The sequence below is a fragment of the Vigna unguiculata genome, chromosome 11 (genome assembly GCF_037176805.1).
Source record: "Vigna unguiculata cultivar grain cowpea cultivar isolate G323 ecotype 2 chromosome 11, ASM3717680v1, whole genome shotgun sequence".
Taxonomy (NCBI): domain Eukaryota; kingdom Viridiplantae; phylum Streptophyta; class Magnoliopsida; order Fabales; family Fabaceae; genus Vigna; species Vigna unguiculata.
Genome location: NC_140802.1, coordinates 45,057,965 through 45,079,550, shown reverse-complemented (window position 1 = coordinate 45,079,550; position 21,586 = coordinate 45,057,965). Strand labels below are relative to the sequence as shown.

The following is a 21,586-nucleotide window of genomic DNA, read 5'->3' as shown; positions in this document are numbered from 1 at the left end:
ATAAAAATTACAAAAAAAAAAACGATAAATTTATGAAGTTTGTAACAATTTTATTATTTTTTAAAAACATTCAGAATTACGATAATCAGTAAGAAAATAATAATGTTTGAGTAAAGAAAGATAGGTTTCGAAATGAAATAACTTTTTTTTTTCTTCTAAAAACAACTTCATAATAAAACTTTTGAATTTTTGTTACCAAACAAAAAATCAGAATAAAATCCAATTTTTTTTACCAAACACAAATCACGAATATCTATCATTGATTAGTATTTCAGAATAACTTTAGAAGGCATAAATCGACACATACGCATGATTTATGTTTAGTGACCATTATTTAATCGATACACGTTTTAGAATGTTACCAACTCGAAAACAATATGTTACGTACGTTATCAGTAGATAAGACTATTTTTTCTAATTTCTGTATGATTAGAAGTGACGTAAAACTATATTTTGGGGATAGGAAAATTTATTATAAGATATGTAAACAAAAGATCGGTGGTGTTTCTAAAATTAGGTATGTTTCTACTAATAACCAAACTTAAGTAACTTCAGAAACCCCACCACCAATCTTTTGTTACCGTGGACATAAGCATACATCGTGTCATGGTCAGGTCCACTCGGAAGAGGTTGCATCAGGTATAATAACATCCTAGGCTAGCCTAGGCTAGGACCAATTTTGTCTCAACAGCGTCTCAAAACATAGTGTGCCAAAAATATAATGATTAACATCAATCAAATATATGTTGTTTGTTCTCAAATCAGTGAATGAAGAATCGACTTCGCAGTGTAAAAGGTAATTTACGAAGTGAACAACCTGAGTTAGAGCAGAGGATGTTTGAAGGACTAAAATGGGGTAGGACCAAGTTACCGGGATACAGAGTGCATATCTACGTGCAGCAGCCGGTGGAAGGAGGAGTTGACTAGGCCGTTGCGCTTCTGCAAAAGCATTTTATTTGTACAGAATCTACTCAAGAAGTTAACCATTTCAGTCTAAATCACTTGAAAACATCATGTTAAGTCCACATAATTCATAATTCACGAAATAACAATAGGAACACCAAAACAGCAACTAAGGCTATCCGAAGCCAGTGGTGAAAAATTACACGGCAAAACCATAAATGCGGAATAAAAAAGCCATAAAAATCTACCATCAGATGAATCAAAATTAAAATCCTGCCTGAGATGCAAAAAAAAGTTCTACCATCAGATGAATAAAATGAAAGATCAGTCTACTGGTTGATCAACTTCTGCATATGCATTTTCAAGGTGCGCTTGCTCTGCTTCTTGTACCTCCTTCTCAGTTTTCCTTCCCTTCTTAGATTTGTAGTATACACTCATAAAGGTTCCAACAGCTCCGTACTTCCTCCTAACACTCTCATATAAACCAGCATCAAACATCCTCCAGAAGCTTTTCTCCGACAGCTCGGACACAGCATACTGTGGTTGAAAACCGTGGTTTTCAATCAACCAGCTCTCCATCTTACGCACTGCTTCTGCCCCATCAAATACCTCACCCCTGAGAACAGGACCTGGTGCATAGTAAACTCCAACATCTGTGTACATTTGAGCAGTTTGGGTGTCTCCCTGCCTACGATGTAGTTCGAACCCTGGCTCTGGGTAAATCATAGTTTTGATAGGCAGCTTGAACATTTTGTGTGGGCAGAGCCAAATGGGGTATACCTGTGTATTGAAAATCAACAGTGTAAGAAACCAAATATACGACAGCACCAACTGGGTTATATAAGAAAAATAAATTCCAGAGACAACAAATAGAAATATCAACTTTAATTGAAATACCATATAAACTAGTACAACTCAGACAAATAAGTAACATCACATGCATCAGAAAAGTAGAATACTATTTCTTGAATATTGACGAGAGGTAATCAAATCCTTCACGTGTTATAAAAACGAGACAGGAATTAGTTCAGATGTTAATACAAAACAGTGAGTTGGGGATAAAAAACATGGGATCTAGTTTAATTAGAACATAACAGACAACGAAAATGACCTTTGCCTCCAAAGTAACTGTTAGTGTTCAGCCTCAACTTCTGATTCATATTATTAAAAACAACTTTATCTAGTTCAAACAAACAGTCCGAAAAAACAATGTAGAACACTATTAACGTTGGGTAAGAAGATTTACCTCCATCTCACGGTGAACCCATTCTAAAGCATCTCCCACCTTGTACAAAGGAACAAGCATGTCCTGGATTACGTGCATTTCGTGATAATAGTTTCTTATAGCATCACCTTGAGTTGCCTTGAGGAGAGAAACCTTTGGTGGCATCAACCAGCCAAACAGAAACCTAAACCAGCATTGATCAGCGAATGGGAGGATGAGCTTTCCCTCCCAGTACAAGCATCTTGTGTGCCTGTGATAATATTCTCTGGTGGGAATGTATTCTACAAACTCTCCTTTCTTCAGTGCCGTCTGTGCATGCTGATAGAACCAGGGTTTAAACCACCACCCTACACTGTTTATCTTATTCCCCTTCTTCTTGGCCTCTTCCTTTGAAGCATATCTTCCCGTCATCATCACACCCTCTGTGGCAGTATAAACCATTCCTTCAACAAAGTCTGGAACCTTCTCCTCATTATCCTGGTCTCCATCTCTTGGAGCAAAAGAATCACAGTACGCCTGTGCGAGATCTTGCAGGTTGCCAACAACAGGTTTGTAGGTTAGCTTCATGTACTCCTTAACGGGAATAAGCCTAATCTCAGCAGCAACAAGAAGGCCGAGTGTGCCCTGAGACCAGGGAATGGCATAGTACAAATCAGAGAATTCATTGTCTTTGGTGGCTCTAACAAGAGTACCATCAGCCAACACAACTTCGTAGGCCACCACAGTATCAGAGAAAAGGCCATATTTGTGGGAGCTTCCTTCTATTCCATAGCCGTTAATGAGACCACCGACAGTGAGATCATCAAGCTCGGCCACGACAGCAAGGGAAAGATTCATGGGTACGGTCGCCCTCGAGATCTGTCCCATGTTGACCAGAGGCTCCACTCTTGCAATCATCCGTTCTCGGTCGATATCAAGTATATTCCTGAAAGCGGACAAATCAACTTCAAAATGGCGGGCTCTCTTGTAGTCAACATTTCGCATCCCAACAGCAATCCAGGGCTTACGAGCAGTACAGACAAGACCATCCTTGGATGGATCTCTCTGTTTGAGACGCTTTATAACCTTCCTCACATTCTCATCATGCTCCTTCTGACGGGTCTTATAGGACTTCCACTCAGATCTCACATCCCCAAGGTACGTGAGGAAATAAATGGTGAAGGATATGGGAAGGACCACAAAAATAACAAGGATCCATCGAAACTGAACAAAGTAGTCCACCCAAATCTTCTTCCTCTTCGGGCGCAAGGGAGCCTCAAGATCCGACATCGTTAAGATGATTTACTCCTGCCACATCACCAAAATTACATCACCAAAAGTCTAAAATCGACAGTTACCAACAAACACAAAAAAAATAACTGCACACAAGTAGACTAAATGAAAAGACAGAATAACTCCATTCAGTACTACAAATACTATCAAGTCATGCAAATTCGCAGCCATTACGACAAAATCCTCAACAGAATTACTATAATGCAAACGTCACAACCAAACGTGATTTGGCCACAAAGTAGAGGTTAAAGTGTGGTGACCACAATTGTGACGTATTCTTATGATATATCGAACCGCTATTAGAGACAACGCAAAAACTGCTTCGAAAGAAGCCATAATTTAAAACAGAACTCGTTGCACGCGCGTGAAACGGCGAATAATCGGAAAAATCATGAAAAACTGACAGTGTATAGCAAAGATCTGAGACCCTACGCAACGGAAAATGCGAATAGAGCCTGAAAATGGAAGTAACGAAAATAAAAAACGTAGGTTAGAAAATCGACGAAGCGAAAGAGATTGTTCTATTAGATTTGGTGGCGTGGTTTGAACCAAATCCGGTGAATCCTTGAGAAGAAAAAACAAAAATAGAAAAGGCTTGAGAAGAAAATCAGAATGCAAAGAGAAGAAAAGATCGAAAAGCTCAGAGTAAGAATCCAAACAGAAGAAAAGCATAACAAATCTGCATAGCATGAATCCAAACAGAAGAAAAAACGGAGAACAGAGAGAGGGAGAGACCTGAGAGAGTGAGAGTGAGGCCGCAGTTGCGAGAGTGAGAGTGAATGAGAAAGAGTGTGCTGGCTTTTTATTCCACTCTACAGTGCACAGTAAAATCTTCGGTAATTTACACTTAGGTCCTTATTCTAATTACTGCTTCGGTCCTCCATCTTGTGTTTTATTCTACAATGACTACTTCTAATAAATAATGGTGTTAAGAGAGTGCGTTTCGCTGGAAAACACTATTACTTTGCTCGCGATTTTTGGATCTAACTGCTTTAAAACGTGATAAATTCATTACAGAAGATGGACTGTAATAATACTCTGTTAAATAAAAAAATTAATTATTCAACTTATATTTTATTAAATTGAGATTATATGTTATTTTCTTAAAGTTCTTTAAATCCATTAATGAATGTATCACATGTTTTCTTTATTCCTCAGATTTAACTTTATTAGGGTAGTCTAGCTGTTAGACTAGTAGTAGTGTGTGTAAGTATGATTGCAAACCTCGATAATTTTATTTTATTTTTTTAACTTAGGCATTTTTCTTTTTCAAATTAACAAATTAATGTAACTTAGTTCATAAATCTCTTGTTTTTTACTTTCAATTTTGAAGTGTTAATGACAAATGTAAGCATAATTTTATGGATAACGAATATACTTTTTTATATATTTTGGAGTAGTATTGTTTTTTTTATCGGTTATAAATAAAATACTATCAAAATAATCATTACGATCTTTTTCTTAGTAAATAAAAAATAATAATAACATTTATTGATTAAAAATAATTAATATACATTTAATATACATTAATAAAAAATTAAAATAATAAAATAATTATATTTTAATATTATTAAAAATTAAAATATAATTAAATATTAATAAAATTAAACTAATAAAAATATTGTTAAATATCTAAAAGAATTAAAAAAAACAATTAAAATATGAATTAAATAATGAAAAAATGTATTTTAATGATGTTAGAAATTTCAAAAGAAATTTTTTATTTTTAAACATTAGAAGCTATACTTTTCAATCCTTTCAACGTCTTTATTTCAAACATTCACCGAAAAAGCCCTAAAGTGCCAGAAAAATAAGTTTTCTTACTTTTTATCATAGACTTTGAAAATATATTACTTATAAATTTCAAAAAGTACTTTTATTTTTAGAAAATATGTTATACGAATTCACAATATAGTTAATTATATTAATTTTCAATATTAAATTAATAATCATTAATTATATGTTCATCATGGTTAGCATTTTAGAAAAAACATCTGAGAAGCAAATATTAAGAAAAATAACCCCCGACATTAAAAAACACATTTATTGCACTGTATGGAAAATAAATATCATAAATGTCAATTATTAGCTGTAAAATTAATATCAATTAGTCAATAAATATCATAAATATTTCAGTTTCAAAATGAAAAAAATTAATACACATTACTATTAATTAACTTTTCATTTATTACTGTAAAATATTTTTTGAAATCTTTAATTAACTAATTGATAATTCTAGTTGAATAAATTAAGGATTACATTTTACAATTGGTAAAATAGAACTGTCAAAATGGGTTGGAATCCGCGAGTCAATTTGGCTCACCACGGATTCGGGTCGGGTTGGGTTAAAATTTGTTTATAAATTTCAATAGGGTTGATTTTTGACTCGGTTCATTTAGAACCCGGCTCATCCGGGTTGAACCCGTGGTGAGCCGGGTTGACTCACCAACCTGTAGATAAAAGGGTCACACAAGTTGGGTCGGGTTGAGTTAAAATTTGTTTACAAATTTTAATACATGTTGATTTTTGACTCGACTCATTTAGAACTCGGCTCATCCAGGTTGAACCGGCTCACCAACCAGCAGATAAAAGGGTCACACAAGTGTTTTTATTTTTTTTATTAAGTTGAGCTTTACATTTGGGCCATGTTAAGTTGTTTTTTTTATACAACACATAAATAATTTGTATTTTTTTTACTTTGGTTTGTGTTTGGATTGTATGAAAGTTTATTTAGACTTTAATTATAATTACAATTTAATTTTGACAGAAAAAAAAAATAATAAAAAAATAATTTTTTTTAATTAAGTGAACCCGTGAGCCAACCCGTGATGAGTCCAGCCGAATTCAAATTTTTTTGACTTGCGAAAAAGTGAACCAAGTTTACTAAATCATCAACCTATGATAAATCGAGCCGGATGAAGCCGTGTTACATGTTTTGAAAGCTCTACTTAAAAACATATAATTGCAATTTCTAAAACCAGTACAGCCGTTGATTTAATGAAAGTACGAGTCTGTATCATTTTATTTTACTTTTATGTCACAATCTTCGAATAAAATAAAAAAGAATGATATGATTTTTTTTATGGTAGATATTTTGACTGTGAAGAAGGTAGAAAATGGGCCTTTCAGAAAGATAAATCTGTAGAAAGTAAAGTATATTCAAAGTTTGTCGTATTGATATGCATGAAATAGAAAAAGGAAAATAAAAATGGAAAAAATGAGATCTAAAAGATTAGAATCTCAACGTAAAAAGGGCAAAGCAAACAAATTTCATTATTTCATTGGCACTCTGTTCCTGAATCACGTGGAATGTGTCCCCACCATGTGACTTACAGACACGCAACCACTGCAACGTTAGAATTGTTTGTTTAGTAATAAATGTTATTTCTTTTCTAAAACAAACGCTAATAATAACGCTGTGCCTCGAAAACATTTTTTTTCTTTTATTTTTATAATTACTCCAATCAGATTCAATATCATTAAAAAAATCAAAATAAATTAAAATGATAATTAAAAGTAAAAGTGCATTAAAGTATCATTATCTGATTGGTTTTGATTGTCCACTAATTAAGAGATTACAGCTGGCTTTTTATTTTAGATATGTTTTTGTCTTTTAATTTTTATTCAAAATTAGAATTAATTATTTTTTAAATTTTAGTTAAATTTTGTCTCTGAATTTAAAAATACATGAATTTAATCATTTTAATTAAATTTTTAAGTTTATTTAACGTTTCATGTTTCTCACCTAATATCAGAGTAAAAATATATCAAATGGTATAAACAAACTCAAATGTTATATTGAAATATGTTTGAAATGTTAAATAAACTTAACAAAATTTAATTAAAATGACTAAATCCACACATTTATAAAATTGAGCGACTGAATTTGATAAATTTTTTTAAAAATGACTAATTTCAACTTTTATTTAAAATTAAGGATAAAAACATATTTCACTCTTGAAAATGTGTTTTATGTACAAATTTTAATCATTTTTCAAGACTTTTAGTAAACTTTTTTTAACGGTTGTTTAAGATATTGGTTAACCAGATCGTTGAGTTTCTATTTAAATTATTTCTCATGATCTACATAACTTAAGTAATATTTCATAGTAGGTAAGAAATTGCTTACGTGTGCATGGTTAGGTTAAGATTTCGACAGAGTATAAATATTTTAAGTATAATTTTGCTTTCACAATATTTGAAGTATATTTCAGAAGTATAAACAAAGTTTATTTATTTATTTACAATATAGTGAAATAGCATCGTTATAATATACCATCCCGTTCCATATATTACTAGTTTTAAAGCTTAGAGCTTCTTCGTAGTTTTATCCATAAAACATTTCAAAGTTAAAAAGAAGAGAGTGTATTAAATTATTTATTACAAATTATTTACAACTTTTAAACTACTCTTCCTAGCTTTTTGACTCTATTAATCAATGAACTCACATCTTTCTTATACTTCAATTAGAGGTTTATTCCGATACGAATAATAGTCTAACATTACAAAATATCTGATACAAGAATAATTTAAATATATTTTTATCCATCAATTTAAAAAAAATAAAATCATAACAAACGTAAAAACATCTATCTAATGTTGTTTACAACAAACATGGGATTACTAATAACATGTAAAATAATTTAGTGTGGGTTGCTTTTAAAAATACAAAAAATAAAATATAAAATATCGAATACAATTATTATTCCAAAAGATGAACGTATTAAATAATTATATGTTTTTTTTAACTTTTTCAAGAATATTCTTAAAAATATTACCCTGTCATCTTTTGGGCTTGGGCGATGATATCAAAGACATGTGGTTGTAACCTCCACTTTGTTATTTTATGGAGATAAATAGGAGTGGGGTAGGGACCATAATGCAAAAATCTTACAGTGAGGGGCCCCATGTGGCAATAAGGAAGTGTTCCTAAATGAGACAGCAAAAAAACAATATCCACATGAAGTAAAAGTAACGAGCATCACCTGATTGTGATGTCCTACATCATTTAAGAACTGTAATTGCAACCAAGCCCTTTGCATTTATATTTTTCATTAATGAATACCATTATACTAAGTCAAAAGAGGAAAATGATTAATCATACAATGATTGGTCGCATAATAGGAAGCTAAAAAAACCAAAAAAAAGAAAACCAAGATATGGAATAAAGGAGTTTTAACTCTGATAAGTGAGTTCAAATTACTTGTTGGTTTAGTTAAATTCTAAGTTTTTTTTTTTTGTATAAATTTGGAATATTTTTAATTCTTTTTTATTTTATTAAATGTTTAACCTTTTTATATATTTGAATCAATTTTTCATCATTAATTGAAGTAAGTGGTTGTTTGATTTTTTCAATCTCAAGGATCATATAAAAAACTTTAACAATAGAAAAAATGAAGGTATAAAATCCTAATTATATTGATTAAAAGACATTATTTTATTTTCCATATTATTGATTTAAATTTTGTAGTAATGTTCAATTTAAAAAATACGAAACAATGCCATTTTCTTAAAAAAATATATGATTTTACAGATTTATTTTTATTGATGAATGAGTTGTATTATGCTTAAAACGACATACTTAAGAACAAAAATAAATGATAAATATTTAATTAAAAAATGTATAGATTTTAGATACTTCAAGTAACAATTTTTTCTATTTTTCACACAGAGCGTAAATAATAATAATACTATAATAATATGCATCATCTCATTTGACAACAATGAAATTAAACACCAAATATTTATTTAAAAAGTTTCAAAATTCAATAAAAAGAAAATATAATTTAAAAATATCAAAATTAATGAAAGACTCTAAATTAATTAAATCATAGTAAAATATTAGGTGATAAGTAGTTTGTACCATCTCGTTTTAATACTTTTTAGGCTATCAAATAAAACATTAAATTATGATAATTCAAAAACAGAAGATAGTAATAGACCAGTATAAGGTAACAATACAGTCATCCTCAAAATAACTATACATGTATTGCCTATACATACAGCCTACACTTAGAAAATGATTATAAAACTTCCAAAACATCTAAGCAAAACTAAAGGTGGCAACTACTGCTGGAAGCGTCCAAACACCACTCAACTCCTATCCAGGAGGGGTGTATCCTCACCTGCACTTTTAACTGCTCACACCATTCAATAAGGGTGATCACTTAACAGAAGACACACAGAACACACATATGCAAGAAGGGTAAGCTAACTTAAATAAGAAGAAATCATGCAATTTAATAGTTAAACATCAGTCAGGGTCGATCACACAATTATCAGAATCATCCAAATCACCACAACCATAACACAACATCACCATTCTAGACTCGATATCCAGATTATGTAAGTGACATTGGAGCTCTCGGTGGCTTGCACTTGTGACGATTCCCAAACTCTGCAGAGTTTTAGGCACAAGGGGTATTCACCCAACCACTCCCAAGGTAAGTCCCCTTCATGTCTATGACGGATCGGGTCCATAGACCAGGACCTCCTACTACTCCTCCCGACATAATCCATTATACTCTACATGAGTCTTAATGGTTATTAGGAGCGTCAGGATGCCACCAATAAGAGTCCTCATGTCCTTACATTCACTAAAATCATCTTTCTTAGAATTTCCCTTGAAATCCTAACTCCAACACATTCTCATACATACCAATTTCACACAAACCATCATGCATAAAATCACATATTAGATAAGCCATAATCACAAAAATCCATTGAACACAGCTTCATTTAGTCAGAAATAGGGAAGGAACTTAAACTCTGCAGTGAATCTTGCTCAAGCTAGAGGATCTCGCATGAGCTAGAGAGTTGTCTCGCTTAGACGAGTCACTTTCGCCTGGGCGAGACCCCAAATAGAGGGTACCCCAAAATCTGAGCGAATTCTCGCTCAGGCTAAACTATCTCGCCTAGACGAGATTGACTCTCGCTCAAGCGAAACCAGCTCGCCTAGGCGAGACCTTGTACAACATTAGGGGTGAGCTTCTGGTATTTTCACTCAGGCGAGAGCTGCTCGCCTGGGCGAAACCATCAGAATTTTCAATCTGTTTCCACATGCAAACCACACAGTTCATGCCACACTCGAAATTTACCACACTCAAACGTTCATACTTTTCGAACAACATACAATTCATGTAATTCTACCCCTAATCTATGATTCATTTGCGAAATTAGAGTGAGATGTTAGCTTCCCTTACCTTTTTGCCAAGAATTAGTTTGATGGAGTCAAGTGAATAACAAGGGAGCGGAACTTTCAGCTTAACCTAAGAAGATCCATCACCAAGACATGGAGAATGAAGAATTACACGATCAAACCCATAATTCAGAGGTTAGCTAGTGAATTCTAGTTGGAATTGAACCCAATTAAAGATGAAACCTACCTAGGAGAATGGGAGCCGAGGGAGGAAGCTGCCGAGGGTCCTGTTGGGTTGGTTCTTCCCGAATTTGAGCATGAACAATGAGACTGTGAGATGACAGCAAAGTTGAGAAAAGAGATTGGGAGAAAGTTGGAGAGCAGAAAAGCCGAGAGAGATGGGTATGGTGTGTTGTTTTTGTCTAAGAGGGAGAAATTGAAAAAAAGAAGGGTATCACATAGTTAACAGAAATTGGGTTAAGCAAACGATGCACGTGTGTTCTTAATATTTGATTTTATGCAAATTTTAGAAAAAAATAAATTTGAGAAATGCATCGAAAGTGTGGGTTGGCATAATGATGTACCATGAAAGCACGTGGTTAAAGGATGGGTGTTTGTGGGTGAAAGTGTGGCAGACTTATTAGGTTACATGAAGCCACGTGGATTCCACGTGACTCTAATGTAACACACAACGAGCTTATTAACTTTTACTCTTAAAACCTCTTTACGTCAAACATACAACTGTCTATGCAGTTTCATTTCATGTGTAATGATTCAGTATTTTTTTTAACGTTGTACTATCCAGACAGCATTGTTTCATTGTTCTTCCTTCGTCCAGTTGCTATAATTTTTAAAATTTTCACTGATAAAAGAAAAACTCAGTTAATTAATTTTGACGAGTTTAACTGTTGTATTATCACGTAATTGAGCTTAACAATCTACAATATTTTATTTTATTTATGTATTACACGCGACATTACTAAACCTTATGAAACTAATAATAATAAATAATATTTTAATACGTAAATTGCATTTTAATTAAAACTTCCGATAAATAAAATTCAATGCATAAATCATATTTTGGAATCACAATTAAATTTGTATTTATATAATTAGAATTTACCTATTTTTTCCGTATAATTTACATTATACTTGAAATTCATATTTTCAATATGCAATATATCTCGAATTTGCCATTAAGAAATGATTTATAATGCTAATCAATAGAGCTTTTAATTATTGACAATTGTTTTAAAGTTATTTAGAATTAATTATTCAGGCATCTTCAATTAAGCACAGTCTTAGGTTTCATTGTAATCGATGAAATCAATCGTACAATTCTTGTTTTAGTCTGATGCGTGGATCTGAAATCAAAATAACAAATATCAATACAAATATTTGTTTCAATTAGAAAACAAAACCGATATAGATCTAACGTTTAAAACTTGTCTCCCGCATACACAAAAGCATGATCTTTATTTGAAAAAAGAAAATGCTCTGATATATTTATAAAAATATAGGATTCACTCTTTTTTATCCATATTTTATTTTTCACTTTTATTCTTAATGATTATTTTATAAATAATTTACTTTTAATCATTATTTTTTATTTTTAACATTTATTTTATTTAAAAATTAATTATATATCTCAAAAGTAAATATAATTTATCTAAATTTAAATTTATGTGAAAATTAAAAAATACAAACGAACCTATGCATTTTTGCTAGTATATATAAAATCTTTTGAAGAATCACCACCACCGTAACAAATTTAGAGCATGTCTGGTTTCACGTAGGAGGCACCAGACTCAATTTTTAGAATCAATTCAAACCGCCAAACATAAGCAAACTTTTCCGACATCGTGATTGTGTATCAAATTGATTAAAATTAATTTGTATTTAATTTCCAAAATTAATTAAAAAATAAAAATATCACACTAAATAAAAATCAACTGACCCTTACTTTTGCGTTATCAATTCTCCAACGCTCAACTACACATATCCTCTTTTAAGGACCAATCAATTTTCCATATCAATCCCCGCAGTGCCTATCCAAACAGACCCTTAGTATCCGACAGAAACCTAGTTAAGCCAAAATCCCAAACTACAGTAATTACATCAAGGGAAAAGCACCGCATAGCCAAACTATTGACAAAAAAACATGTTTCTAGGTAGATGTGCAATCGACATAATCGTATATACATTAAAGGAAGTTGACTTCAAAAATGATCCTCGAAATACTCCCTTAAAAATTATAGTTGCCAATCTATGGGATCACTCCCCATTTGCTCCAGAAGTTGGTTAGTGCGAGAGAAGTGCCTGCTCAGATAAATTTAAATAAACAGAATGAAATGTATTAATAAAGAATTGATCAGTTGTTTTTTTGAAATACCAATTGCATCTCAAGATCTAAGTTTGACTTTACTAATCTAGAAAATCTAACCAAAATATGGCTCCATATACCCGGGGAACAGAACATGCATCAGATGTATTACATTAACCACTATGCGAACGACTAATGAAAGCCCTGGTAGTGTTGGACTGTGAAAGGCCTAGTGACTGCACTTAAATACAATAAAGAAAATGACAATGAATTATAGAATTTTATGTGTTCAAATATATCTCAAATTGTTTGCTTACTACTTTGCACTTAACCACCTGACCAAATACATCCTAATAATAGTATATTTGAATAATTTAAAATTTGTTTTGAAGTAAAATGAGTTGTTTAGATGAAAAAATTAAAAGAAATTTTAAATTCAGGGAATTTTATAAGATATTTTAAATAACTAAAAAATTAATTTGTTAAATATTATTTGAATATCTAAATTTGACTATCTTTTTAAGTTCAATTTTTAACTTTTTAAATTTTTAAATAAATACTTTGAGATGAAATTTTATCTTAAAAGAGAAATCCAATTACTTTAACCAAACAAGATATTCAAAAAAATGAAAAGAATTCAATTACAATTAATTCAAATATAATCTATTTCAATTCTAGAATTATTGAAATCCCTCATCCAGACAGACACAATGTAAATGTTTGCATTTTTTTAATGTTGCAGACACCAAAAGAAAGTATTTTGAAACAATTATTTTTTATAAATGTAAGAAGTTATCAAGTATCATACAAGTAAACTAATTTAACACGCTCACAGAAAGCATTCAGTGTTGCAAATATTCCTTCCAAATCAGAAGTTCTTTATATTAGCAGTTAGCCTATTCATTTGTTCTTTTCATAAACATAAATCATGGTCATGAATGTCTGGTTAATATATTATACAAACAATGCAAAACAATTAGAAGTTTCAACATGTTACTTCACACACAGCAATATCAACAAAGATTCACTGGAAAAATGGGTTCTTAATCCCTGCAGTTTCTGTTAAACTTGGCTTTAATCCTATAACTTTTGTAATTGATGAATTAGTCCTTTTTTATGCATAAATTGAACATTTAGTGACAACTTATTACTGTCAAAGTTGGAAGAGCGGTCACATGTTTTCTAAAGTACAGGTACTAAATTTTCTCCTAAAGTACAGGTACTAAATTTTCTCCAAAAGTACAGGTACTAAATTTTTTTTCCCAAGATTAAATGCTACTTTACCTGCAGCCAAAGAAGCCTCTATGTGCAGACAAACCAGAAGGATGTGCGGCTGTAAGAACGTGATGCTTTGTTCCATCAATTAACCTGTGAATATGACAATCACAAGTTTATCAACTACTTTCACAGAATTTATCTTCCAGGCAAGGAAAGAAAAGCATCCAATTTAGTTTAAAAAAACAATTTCCAAAAAGCAGCCTGCAGTTAATAAATGCACAGTTGCAGTAACTTGATCATCCATATCTCAAAAATAAAAACTTACTGCATTATTTATCTTTCTATGCAGGCTTTGGAAAATTTGTAAAGGAAACTACTGAAAACCAAGGTGACTATTTGCTGGTTGGTTCCAAAGATTTGCTACGGTGTTAAACAGTTGTAGTACCTGGATTTCTCCCGAGCAGAATTTCCCCACAACAGAAACACAACTCCCTCCCTCTTCTGTGAGATTGTCTTGATAACAGCATCAGTAAATTGTTCCCAGCCTTTTTTGGCATGAGAATTTGCTTGATGCTTCCTGACTGAAATAAAAAGGTTAATACTAGTAAAGTACACACTAGAATACAAGGATAAAATAATAAGTCATCAACATACTTGATTAGAAGTCAACAAAAATTAAAAGTCTAACCTGTGAGAACAGCATTGAGCATGAGAACACCCTGAAATAAAGTTCAAATGATCAGATATGGTATTTCAAAAACTACTCTCACAGAACGTAGTCATACATTATGTTAAAATATCTACACTGAAATAACTTAGCTTTCAGAACACAAACTCGTCAAACTTCTACAACAATCCATCTTTCTATTTGACATACATTCGATCTTCAAATCACACAAAACATTTGAAGGAATGGTTTAAGAGGCCTTAACCATTAAATATACTGCCTTAATTTGGATAAAGTTTTGTAAAAGTTCTTATTACAGAAGAAATAAAGAGTTAAAATGAAACAAATTTCTCTCATTTGTTAAAATCAATTTATGGATTTTAGCTCTTACAAAATTTAGATGCGGGAATTTCTTGACAAAACTAAAGTACATAAACTGATGTCAAGTTATACCAGAAATTTGATCCATTATACCTCATAATTTAGTTACCACATAAGTACTTGTAAAAAGTTACCCAAACTAAACATATCATAGAAGATGAACCAAACACACAAAGAACTAACAAAACACGAGAAAGGCTGAGCTTCATCACGCATGACACTTTATGTACTTATCAAGCATTCATCCATAAAATAATTAATATACATCGATCACCATTCTTTTAAAAAACTATACAGCGAGTACTAGTTAGTCAGACACTAGCAAGAAATACAACAGGTTCTGTGCATGGTTGTAAATAAGAAGGGGATAAAATTGAAATCAATCCATTTGAAAGTACCATTTGCAATATTTGAAAAAAGACAAATCCCTCACATAACTCAGATGAATGCCGCAGAAAGTACCTGCACAGCCCATTTCTGAAGATTTCCATGAGGTGGAATGGTGCAACCAATGTCTTGGTGAAGCTCCTTGAATATATTCACCAAACTTGAAGGGACTTTGATTCCCTCAGGAACTGAGAATGAAAGCCCCATAGCTTGACCAGGTCCATGATAAGGGTCCTAAACATTAAACAAAACCCACAAATCACTAAAAGAGAGTCAATCTGGGTCGTTGGATAAATTTCCCAAAAAATATACTTAAAAGAGAAAGAAAGAAAAAACAAAATTGAACTTCTTCTATTAGTTCAAAAGTAATTTATGCACATCAGCTTTTAAACATAATTTCCAGTTGAAGATGCAATTGCAGTTTTGTCATGTTTCTTGAAACTGCAGGAATCAGAAAACATGTTCAGGTAACCTGACAACAATTGCGATCATGTCGCCCTCTAAAAACTCGTTAGGGAGCTTCTACTAAAGTTAAGGAAATGCTTGGAACAAAGACGAAAATTAAACTATTTTCATAATCAATTATAACAAACATTGAATTATAATTTGTTTTGTCAGAATGCAATAATAAAAAAATCATTTTTTTACAAGTTTCTTACTAAATTCCAGCCCGAAACTCAAACATATTTTGTAAACTTATTTTTCATAAAAATTATTGAAATTTAAGCAAAAAAACAAACTTTTCCAAACATGCTGTATAAGTTTATTCTAAATTTATGGGAAAAAAGTATTGTATTTTTAATTTTTGTTTTCTTCTCTGGTGAATACCAACAAGTTTATCGAAACAAAAATCAAAGGCAACATATAATGAGAGAAAAACCCAACAAAAATGGACGAACCTGGCCAAGGATGACAGCTTTGACTCTATCGAAAGGGGTAGAGTTAAGAGCGTTGAAAATCAAGTGCGTGGGAGGGTATACGACGTCGTCGCCGCTCGAAATCTCACTTTCCACAAACTTCGAGAGAGTGAGAGCATATGGTTTCTGAAGTTCTCCAGGGATAGCGTCCAACCATGTTTCTTCCACCAGCAACTCCTCAAGCTTCACGCCAGTTAGACCTACGAACCGTAACAAAACGCTGCGTTTTGAACCATCACTAACGCATTGCATTTCCAAAACGACAGAAGTTACCTTTGGTCTTGGAGACCCTCTCGACGCAGAGTTTGAGATTCCGCTTGGACTTGGCGAGGAGCTTGTTGTATTCCACGCGCGACTTCTGGTCCACAGAGAGGGTGGAGGCGTTGGCGTCATCGGATTTGCAGGATCGGGGGAGCGTGGGCTTCAAGCGCTTCGAAGCGGGTTGGAAAAAGTCCGTTAGGGTTCTGGAAGCCATTTCGTTCCTCTTCGCAATGGCGGGAAAGTAAACACAGGAATGTTTTTGTTTTAGTTCTTTTCCGCACTTTTCAGGTGACATTTATATGCATGCCTTCAAAATACGTATGCGTAAGAAAAAAAATAATATATATATATATATATATATATATACATATATATTTCACCAGAGATTCTTAAATTTCTTATCCGTTCTTCTAATCTGTCATTTTTTATCCACTTCACTAACATATTTCTTTAATTTAGTTATAATAATATATATATTGTTTTAGGGCATCCATTTGATTAAATAATTATGTGATGTTGATTTTTACCTTATATTTGTTTATTTTATCTAATATCTATTTTGTTCCTTTAACTTCCATTTGAGTTTATATTTATTCGAAAAAGATATATAAATGCTAGCACTAAATATTTATTCTTTCCCTACAAGTATAAACTAAGATTTCTAATGTTTACAGCAAAAAAAAAAAATGATTGTTCATATAATAAAATAAATAAATTGTGCACTCTACGTCCTTGTAATGAATTAAAAGACAGTTTTTTTTAAAATCACTAGTAATAAAAAACTAACATATCGGAAATAAAAAACACTTCTATGCCTTACTCAGATTATCAATGATTTAATAAAATAAGTTGATGGAATGTCCATTCTTTAAGAAAAACTTGTGTATATAAAACAAAAATCAAAATACTAGTTCCATTTACAATGGTAATATTCACATCCTATTTTCCAGTTTTTTTTAAGAAATAGTTATGTAAACAAACAAAGAAAAATGGTTGGTCCTATTCCTTTTCCGTCCAAAACTACCTAAACATGTGAGAAATAACAATCTAGCGACCTAAATTTACTATGCATATTGAAAAATGTAGGGTAAATAAAGTAAATTATTTTCTTTGAAAAAGAGATATATTACATTAATCTTTTCTACTTCATTATCGTTAAATTAATTTTAAAACATCAAAAGTACTGAGACTTAAATAACTGAAACAAGACTTAAAAAAGAAAAAGGCAATTTTACCTTATTTTAAATGAATACATATAATATCCCGTTTTAACAACCAAAACCCACCATAAAAACACCATAACAGTAATAGATAAATAGAAAAATACCGAAATAAAAAATTTCAACAATATTAAATTTATATTTTGGCTCAGAAAACCCACCCAACAAATTACTAAATGAATACTTATACTAAATATGGATATTATTTAACTCATTTAAATATACGAAATTTAACAACAAAATCCTGTCATAACTACATATTCAATTAAACAAGTAGAACTTCCGACTTCGGGGACCTCGTTAACGCATACCGTTAAAAGTATAATCAGAAGCATAAATTATAAAAATAAAAAATATCAAAAATTGGATGCAACAGCATCCACATGCAGTTCGTTCATTGAGTACCGTAAAAAAGTTTACTACCAAAATCAAAATAATATTGGGTGCAAAAACAGGGACAGTTGCGCTGGAGATTTTCACGAAATACTCTAGCTGATGTGAAAAACAAATGTTCTTAAAGAGATACCAAGTAAAGGAGAGTAACATTAAAAACACACTAAATAACAGTCGCAAAGCAACCAAATATAAGAAATTCTTCCTAAGACATCCTCTGAGCAGCTTCCTTGGCAATAAGCTTTTCCTTTGCCCGGGTTTTGGCTTGGGATTTGGATCCCATGATTCCACCACCCCACTTCTTTCTGTATTCGTCATATTTGTCATTGAAGTTAGCCTGAGAGGGATGTCAAACACGTTACATTAGTATTTTACAAGAGCAGTGAAGGAATAAAAGAAACAGAATAAACTAATCAACACTACCTTGATAGCCTCCAAGACTCTGCTGAACTCTAATTTATCTTCATTCTTAACAGTTGTCAAGCACAAAACAGATGCTGTTTTCTTATGGACGACCTGATGGGATACGGATTACAACAATCATTAAATTAGAGCAGCCATTGAAATTCAGTTATACAGCATGACAATCACAATATACAACGAAACAATACCGTTCCCAAGCGAGCCTTTCCTTTCACAATGCAGTATGGGATTTCCATTTTCCTGCACAATGCTGGAAGCCAGACAACCAATTCAATTGGGTCCACATCGTGAGCAATCACAACAAGTTGTGCTTTGTTCTGCAAGGTAACAAAAACACAACATTAGCCACTTATTATTCACTTATGACAATAAAATGATGGAGTACGAGTAAACTACAAATACAAAGTGATAATAAAACAGAAGACAACCTGCTCAATGAGGTAGGTAACATGGTTGAGACCATACTTCACATTAATAGGCTTCTTGGCCTCGATAGTTTTTCCCTCAGCCTCTGCCTGTGCCCTTTTCAAAAGTCTCTCTTTCTTTTCTGCTTTATCCTCTGGCCTGTACTTCAACAGGATCTTAAACAGACTTGTTGCTGAAAATTAGGTTATTAAAGAACATCAGTATCAGGAACAGGGAATACTAAATAAAACAAGTGATAACTATATTTCAATAAATAAAGTACAGTAAAAATAATGAATAACAACAACCTAGCAATCAAAATTATCATCAGCGATAGTGGGATAAACTCTCTCAACTTTCATATCGAAACCACTGATAACTTCGCGTAATAGCACGCTACCCTAATTTCCCTAATGGTCACCACTACATACATATCTGATAACACTAGCTTGAACAGTTTCGTACTTATCTAAATAAACCACGCATCTCAAACAACATAAATATAAGAAACACTACCTCAGATAACAACTACAAAATATATATCAGATCCAATACTATACAAAATTAATCTGACCTAGGTTTTTGTCGAGTGTCTTGGTAAACTGGTTCAAAGCTGGAGGAACCTTCAACCTCTGCTTCAGAATCCTCTTCTTCCTTTGAATCTGAACGGTCTTGGGCCACTTGACGAACCGAGTCAAGTCTCTCTTCGGCGGCAACGCTCCTCCGATTCCGAACTGCTTCGGACGCTTCTCGAAAAGCGGGTTAGTAACCTTCTCCTGAGATTCAAAAACAGAAAAAAAAACACAATCAGAACAAAAACCGATAACAAAACGGAATCACAAACCTAATTGAATTCATAGTAGTTAGATACATACAGGCTTCTTCTTGGAGGCAAGAACCGGAGCTTTTCCACCACGCTTGGGAGCCTACGAAATTAAACATAATAAGAATCACACATTACACAAATGCAGACGAGGTTTCACATCAAAATCGACGCAATGGTTAAATCAACGCTAACAAATTCGAAGCGTATAAATGAAATAAAATAGAATCGAAGAAAATGCCGAAACATGTTCAGAACAGAGGCACGGAATTTTTGTGACTCACCATTGCTGCAGCTGCTATGTGGCGATGCGAGGAGCTCTGAGTAAAACCCTAACTAGGGTTGTGTTTATATATGAGCAATGGGCCTGGAAAGATCCCCTTCGGCCCAGTTAAAAAAGAAAATAGTATTCTTGTGTTCATTATTAATTAATTTGTGCTAATTTAACTAATTTACATGAATTAAAAAAATTTCAGTATTTTCTTAAAACAAAATGTATTACATTGAACTAATATACATAAGGTATTATAAAAAAATTATCATTTATTTTTTCTATAAGATAAAATGTATTCTGATTAATAAAGAATGTAAAGTCTATTTGTTGCGGTGAGAATGGATAATGGAATATAAAAAATTCTTATATTTGAAAATATAAATTAACATGGGGATCATTTGAAGTTCATCATATAGATAGCTCTAGGTATAAGAGTGTAGATACTTAATCAAATTTTCATTTAACATTTTTTTTATTAAATTTTTTATAATATTAATTAACTAAATTCACTTTCTTGATTTCAAGGACTGGTTTGGATTTGGAGAGACGAAGATAAAAGATTAAAAAAAAAATCGTTAAGAACGCATCTTAACAAAATCATACCACTAAAAAATATCATAATAAATACATACATATATCAATTGGATGCTACACATCTCTGAACTTGCGGCATCATTATCAATGAAACTTAAACTTTATGTTAATCTACGATCAAAATTTCTGTATCTTTCAACTACTTCAACCTGTTATGAACGAATTGGACGCTTAATTTTATGATTTTCAACAATTTTTAATTAATGGTAAGAAAAATGTAGTAGAAGGAGTGTGCTGCAAAGCATTATTAATAATTTAGTCTTAAATTTAAAATTTGGGATGTCTTTGGATATTATTGTAAATTTTATTTTAACAGAACTTTTTCATATCAAGAAAGTTTGTATATAGATAAAGATAATATATGTTCGTCATTTATTAAAACAAAGCAAGCTGTCTTCTATTGATAACTATAAATATTTTTCATACACAGGGGTCAACTTAGAAGGCTTTTAGGAGACTATGCCCCCAATTTTATTTTATTTTTTATAAAATATTTTTTAAACTTTTTATATTAATTTTTATTTCTTTTATAAGATATAATATCTAATATTAATAAATAATAAAATTAAAAACAAATATAATAAAGAATAATAAAATTTATTGAAATATTTTTTTATTTTATTTTATTTTAAATTTCTCATCTATTGTATTTATTTACTAAGCTCGCATATATTTTCTTTTGTTTTTTTGTTTTACAAGATAAATAAAAAGCTAGACACAAATTCATTCTCTTCGTTCTCATTTTTTCATTTGTTCTCTCTT

The 21,586-nt window shown here is 31.8% G+C and overlaps 3 protein-coding genes and 1 long non-coding RNA gene across 4 annotated transcripts; all 4 read right to left on the bottom strand.

The window, feature by feature from the left end:
- Positions 1–968: 968 nt before the first annotated feature.
- On the bottom strand, positions 969–4,280 carry DWF1 (cell elongation protein / DWARF1 / DIMINUTO (DIM)). The gene is made up of 3 exons (XM_028054224.2): positions 4,136–4,280; positions 2,150–3,415; positions 969–1,683 (listed from the first exon to the last, which is right to left on the bottom strand). Exons 2-3 carry the CDS (start codon positions 3,395–3,397, stop codon positions 1,228–1,230), a joined length of 1,704 nt encoding a protein of 567 aa, XP_027910025.1. The 5' UTR covers positions 3,398–3,415; positions 4,136–4,280; the 3' UTR covers positions 969–1,227.
- Positions 4,281–9,295: 5,015 nt separating this feature from the next.
- LOC114170660 (uncharacterized) lies at positions 9,296–11,010 on the bottom strand. The gene is made up of 3 exons (XR_003601118.2): positions 10,786–11,010; positions 10,603–10,668; positions 9,296–9,537 (listed from the first exon to the last, which is right to left on the bottom strand). It is a non-coding gene; the product is annotated as an uncharacterized LOC114170660 (long non-coding RNA).
- A 1,394-nt stretch (positions 11,011–12,404) lies between these two features.
- Positions 12,405–16,963, bottom strand: UNG (uracil dna glycosylase). The gene is made up of 7 exons (XM_028053885.2): positions 16,705–16,963; positions 16,414–16,631; positions 15,590–15,748; positions 14,768–14,798; positions 14,525–14,660; positions 14,146–14,229; positions 12,405–12,857 (listed from the first exon to the last, which is right to left on the bottom strand). The coding sequence occupies exons 1-7, from the start codon at positions 16,904–16,906 to the stop codon at positions 12,791–12,793; spliced, it is 897 nt and encodes a 298-aa protein (XP_027909686.1). The 5' UTR covers positions 16,907–16,963; the 3' UTR covers positions 12,405–12,790.
- Positions 16,964–18,266: 1,303 nt separating this feature from the next.
- On the bottom strand, positions 18,267–20,332 carry LOC114168297 (large ribosomal subunit protein eL8y). The gene is made up of 7 exons (XM_028053053.2): positions 20,241–20,332; positions 20,009–20,059; positions 19,708–19,909; positions 19,157–19,326; positions 18,917–19,045; positions 18,729–18,821; positions 18,267–18,642 (listed from the first exon to the last, which is right to left on the bottom strand). The coding sequence occupies exons 1-7, from the start codon at positions 20,241–20,243 to the stop codon at positions 18,511–18,513; spliced, it is 780 nt and encodes a 259-aa protein (XP_027908854.1). The 5' UTR covers positions 20,244–20,332; the 3' UTR covers positions 18,267–18,510.
- Positions 20,333–21,586: the final 1,254 nt, after the last annotated feature.

Bases quoted from the DNA above. Each gene is read 5' to 3' on its own strand.
- DWF1 (XM_028054224.2), bottom strand. From the start codon at position 3,397: ATGTCGGATCTTGAGGCTCCCTTGCGCCCGAAGAGGAAGAAGATTTGG. The intron at 1,684-2,149 runs GTAAATCTTCTT...TTCAATACACAG, and splicing joins GGGTTCACCGTGAGATGGAG to GTATACCCCATTTGGCTCTG.
- UNG (XM_028053885.2), bottom strand. From the start codon at position 16,906: ATGGCTTCCAGAACCCTAACGGACTTTTTCCAACCCGCTTCGAAGCGC. The intron at 15,749-16,413 runs GTTCGTCCATTT...TTTAATGTTTAG, and splicing joins AAGCTGTCATCCTTGGCCAG to GACCCTTATCATGGACCTGG. The intron at 12,858-14,145 runs GTAAAGTAGCAT...TTATCTGAGCAG, and splicing joins AGAGGCTTCTTTGGCTGCAG to GCACTTCTCTCGCACTAACC.
- LOC114168297 (XM_028053053.2), bottom strand. The intron at 19,327-19,707 runs GTCAGATTAATT...CCTAATTTTCAG, and splicing joins GACACTCGACAAAAACCTAG to CAACAAGTCTGTTTAAGATC. The intron at 18,643-18,728 runs GTAGTGTTGATT...CATCCCTCTCAG, and splicing joins GAGTCTTGGAGGCTATCAAG to GCTAACTTCAATGACAAATA.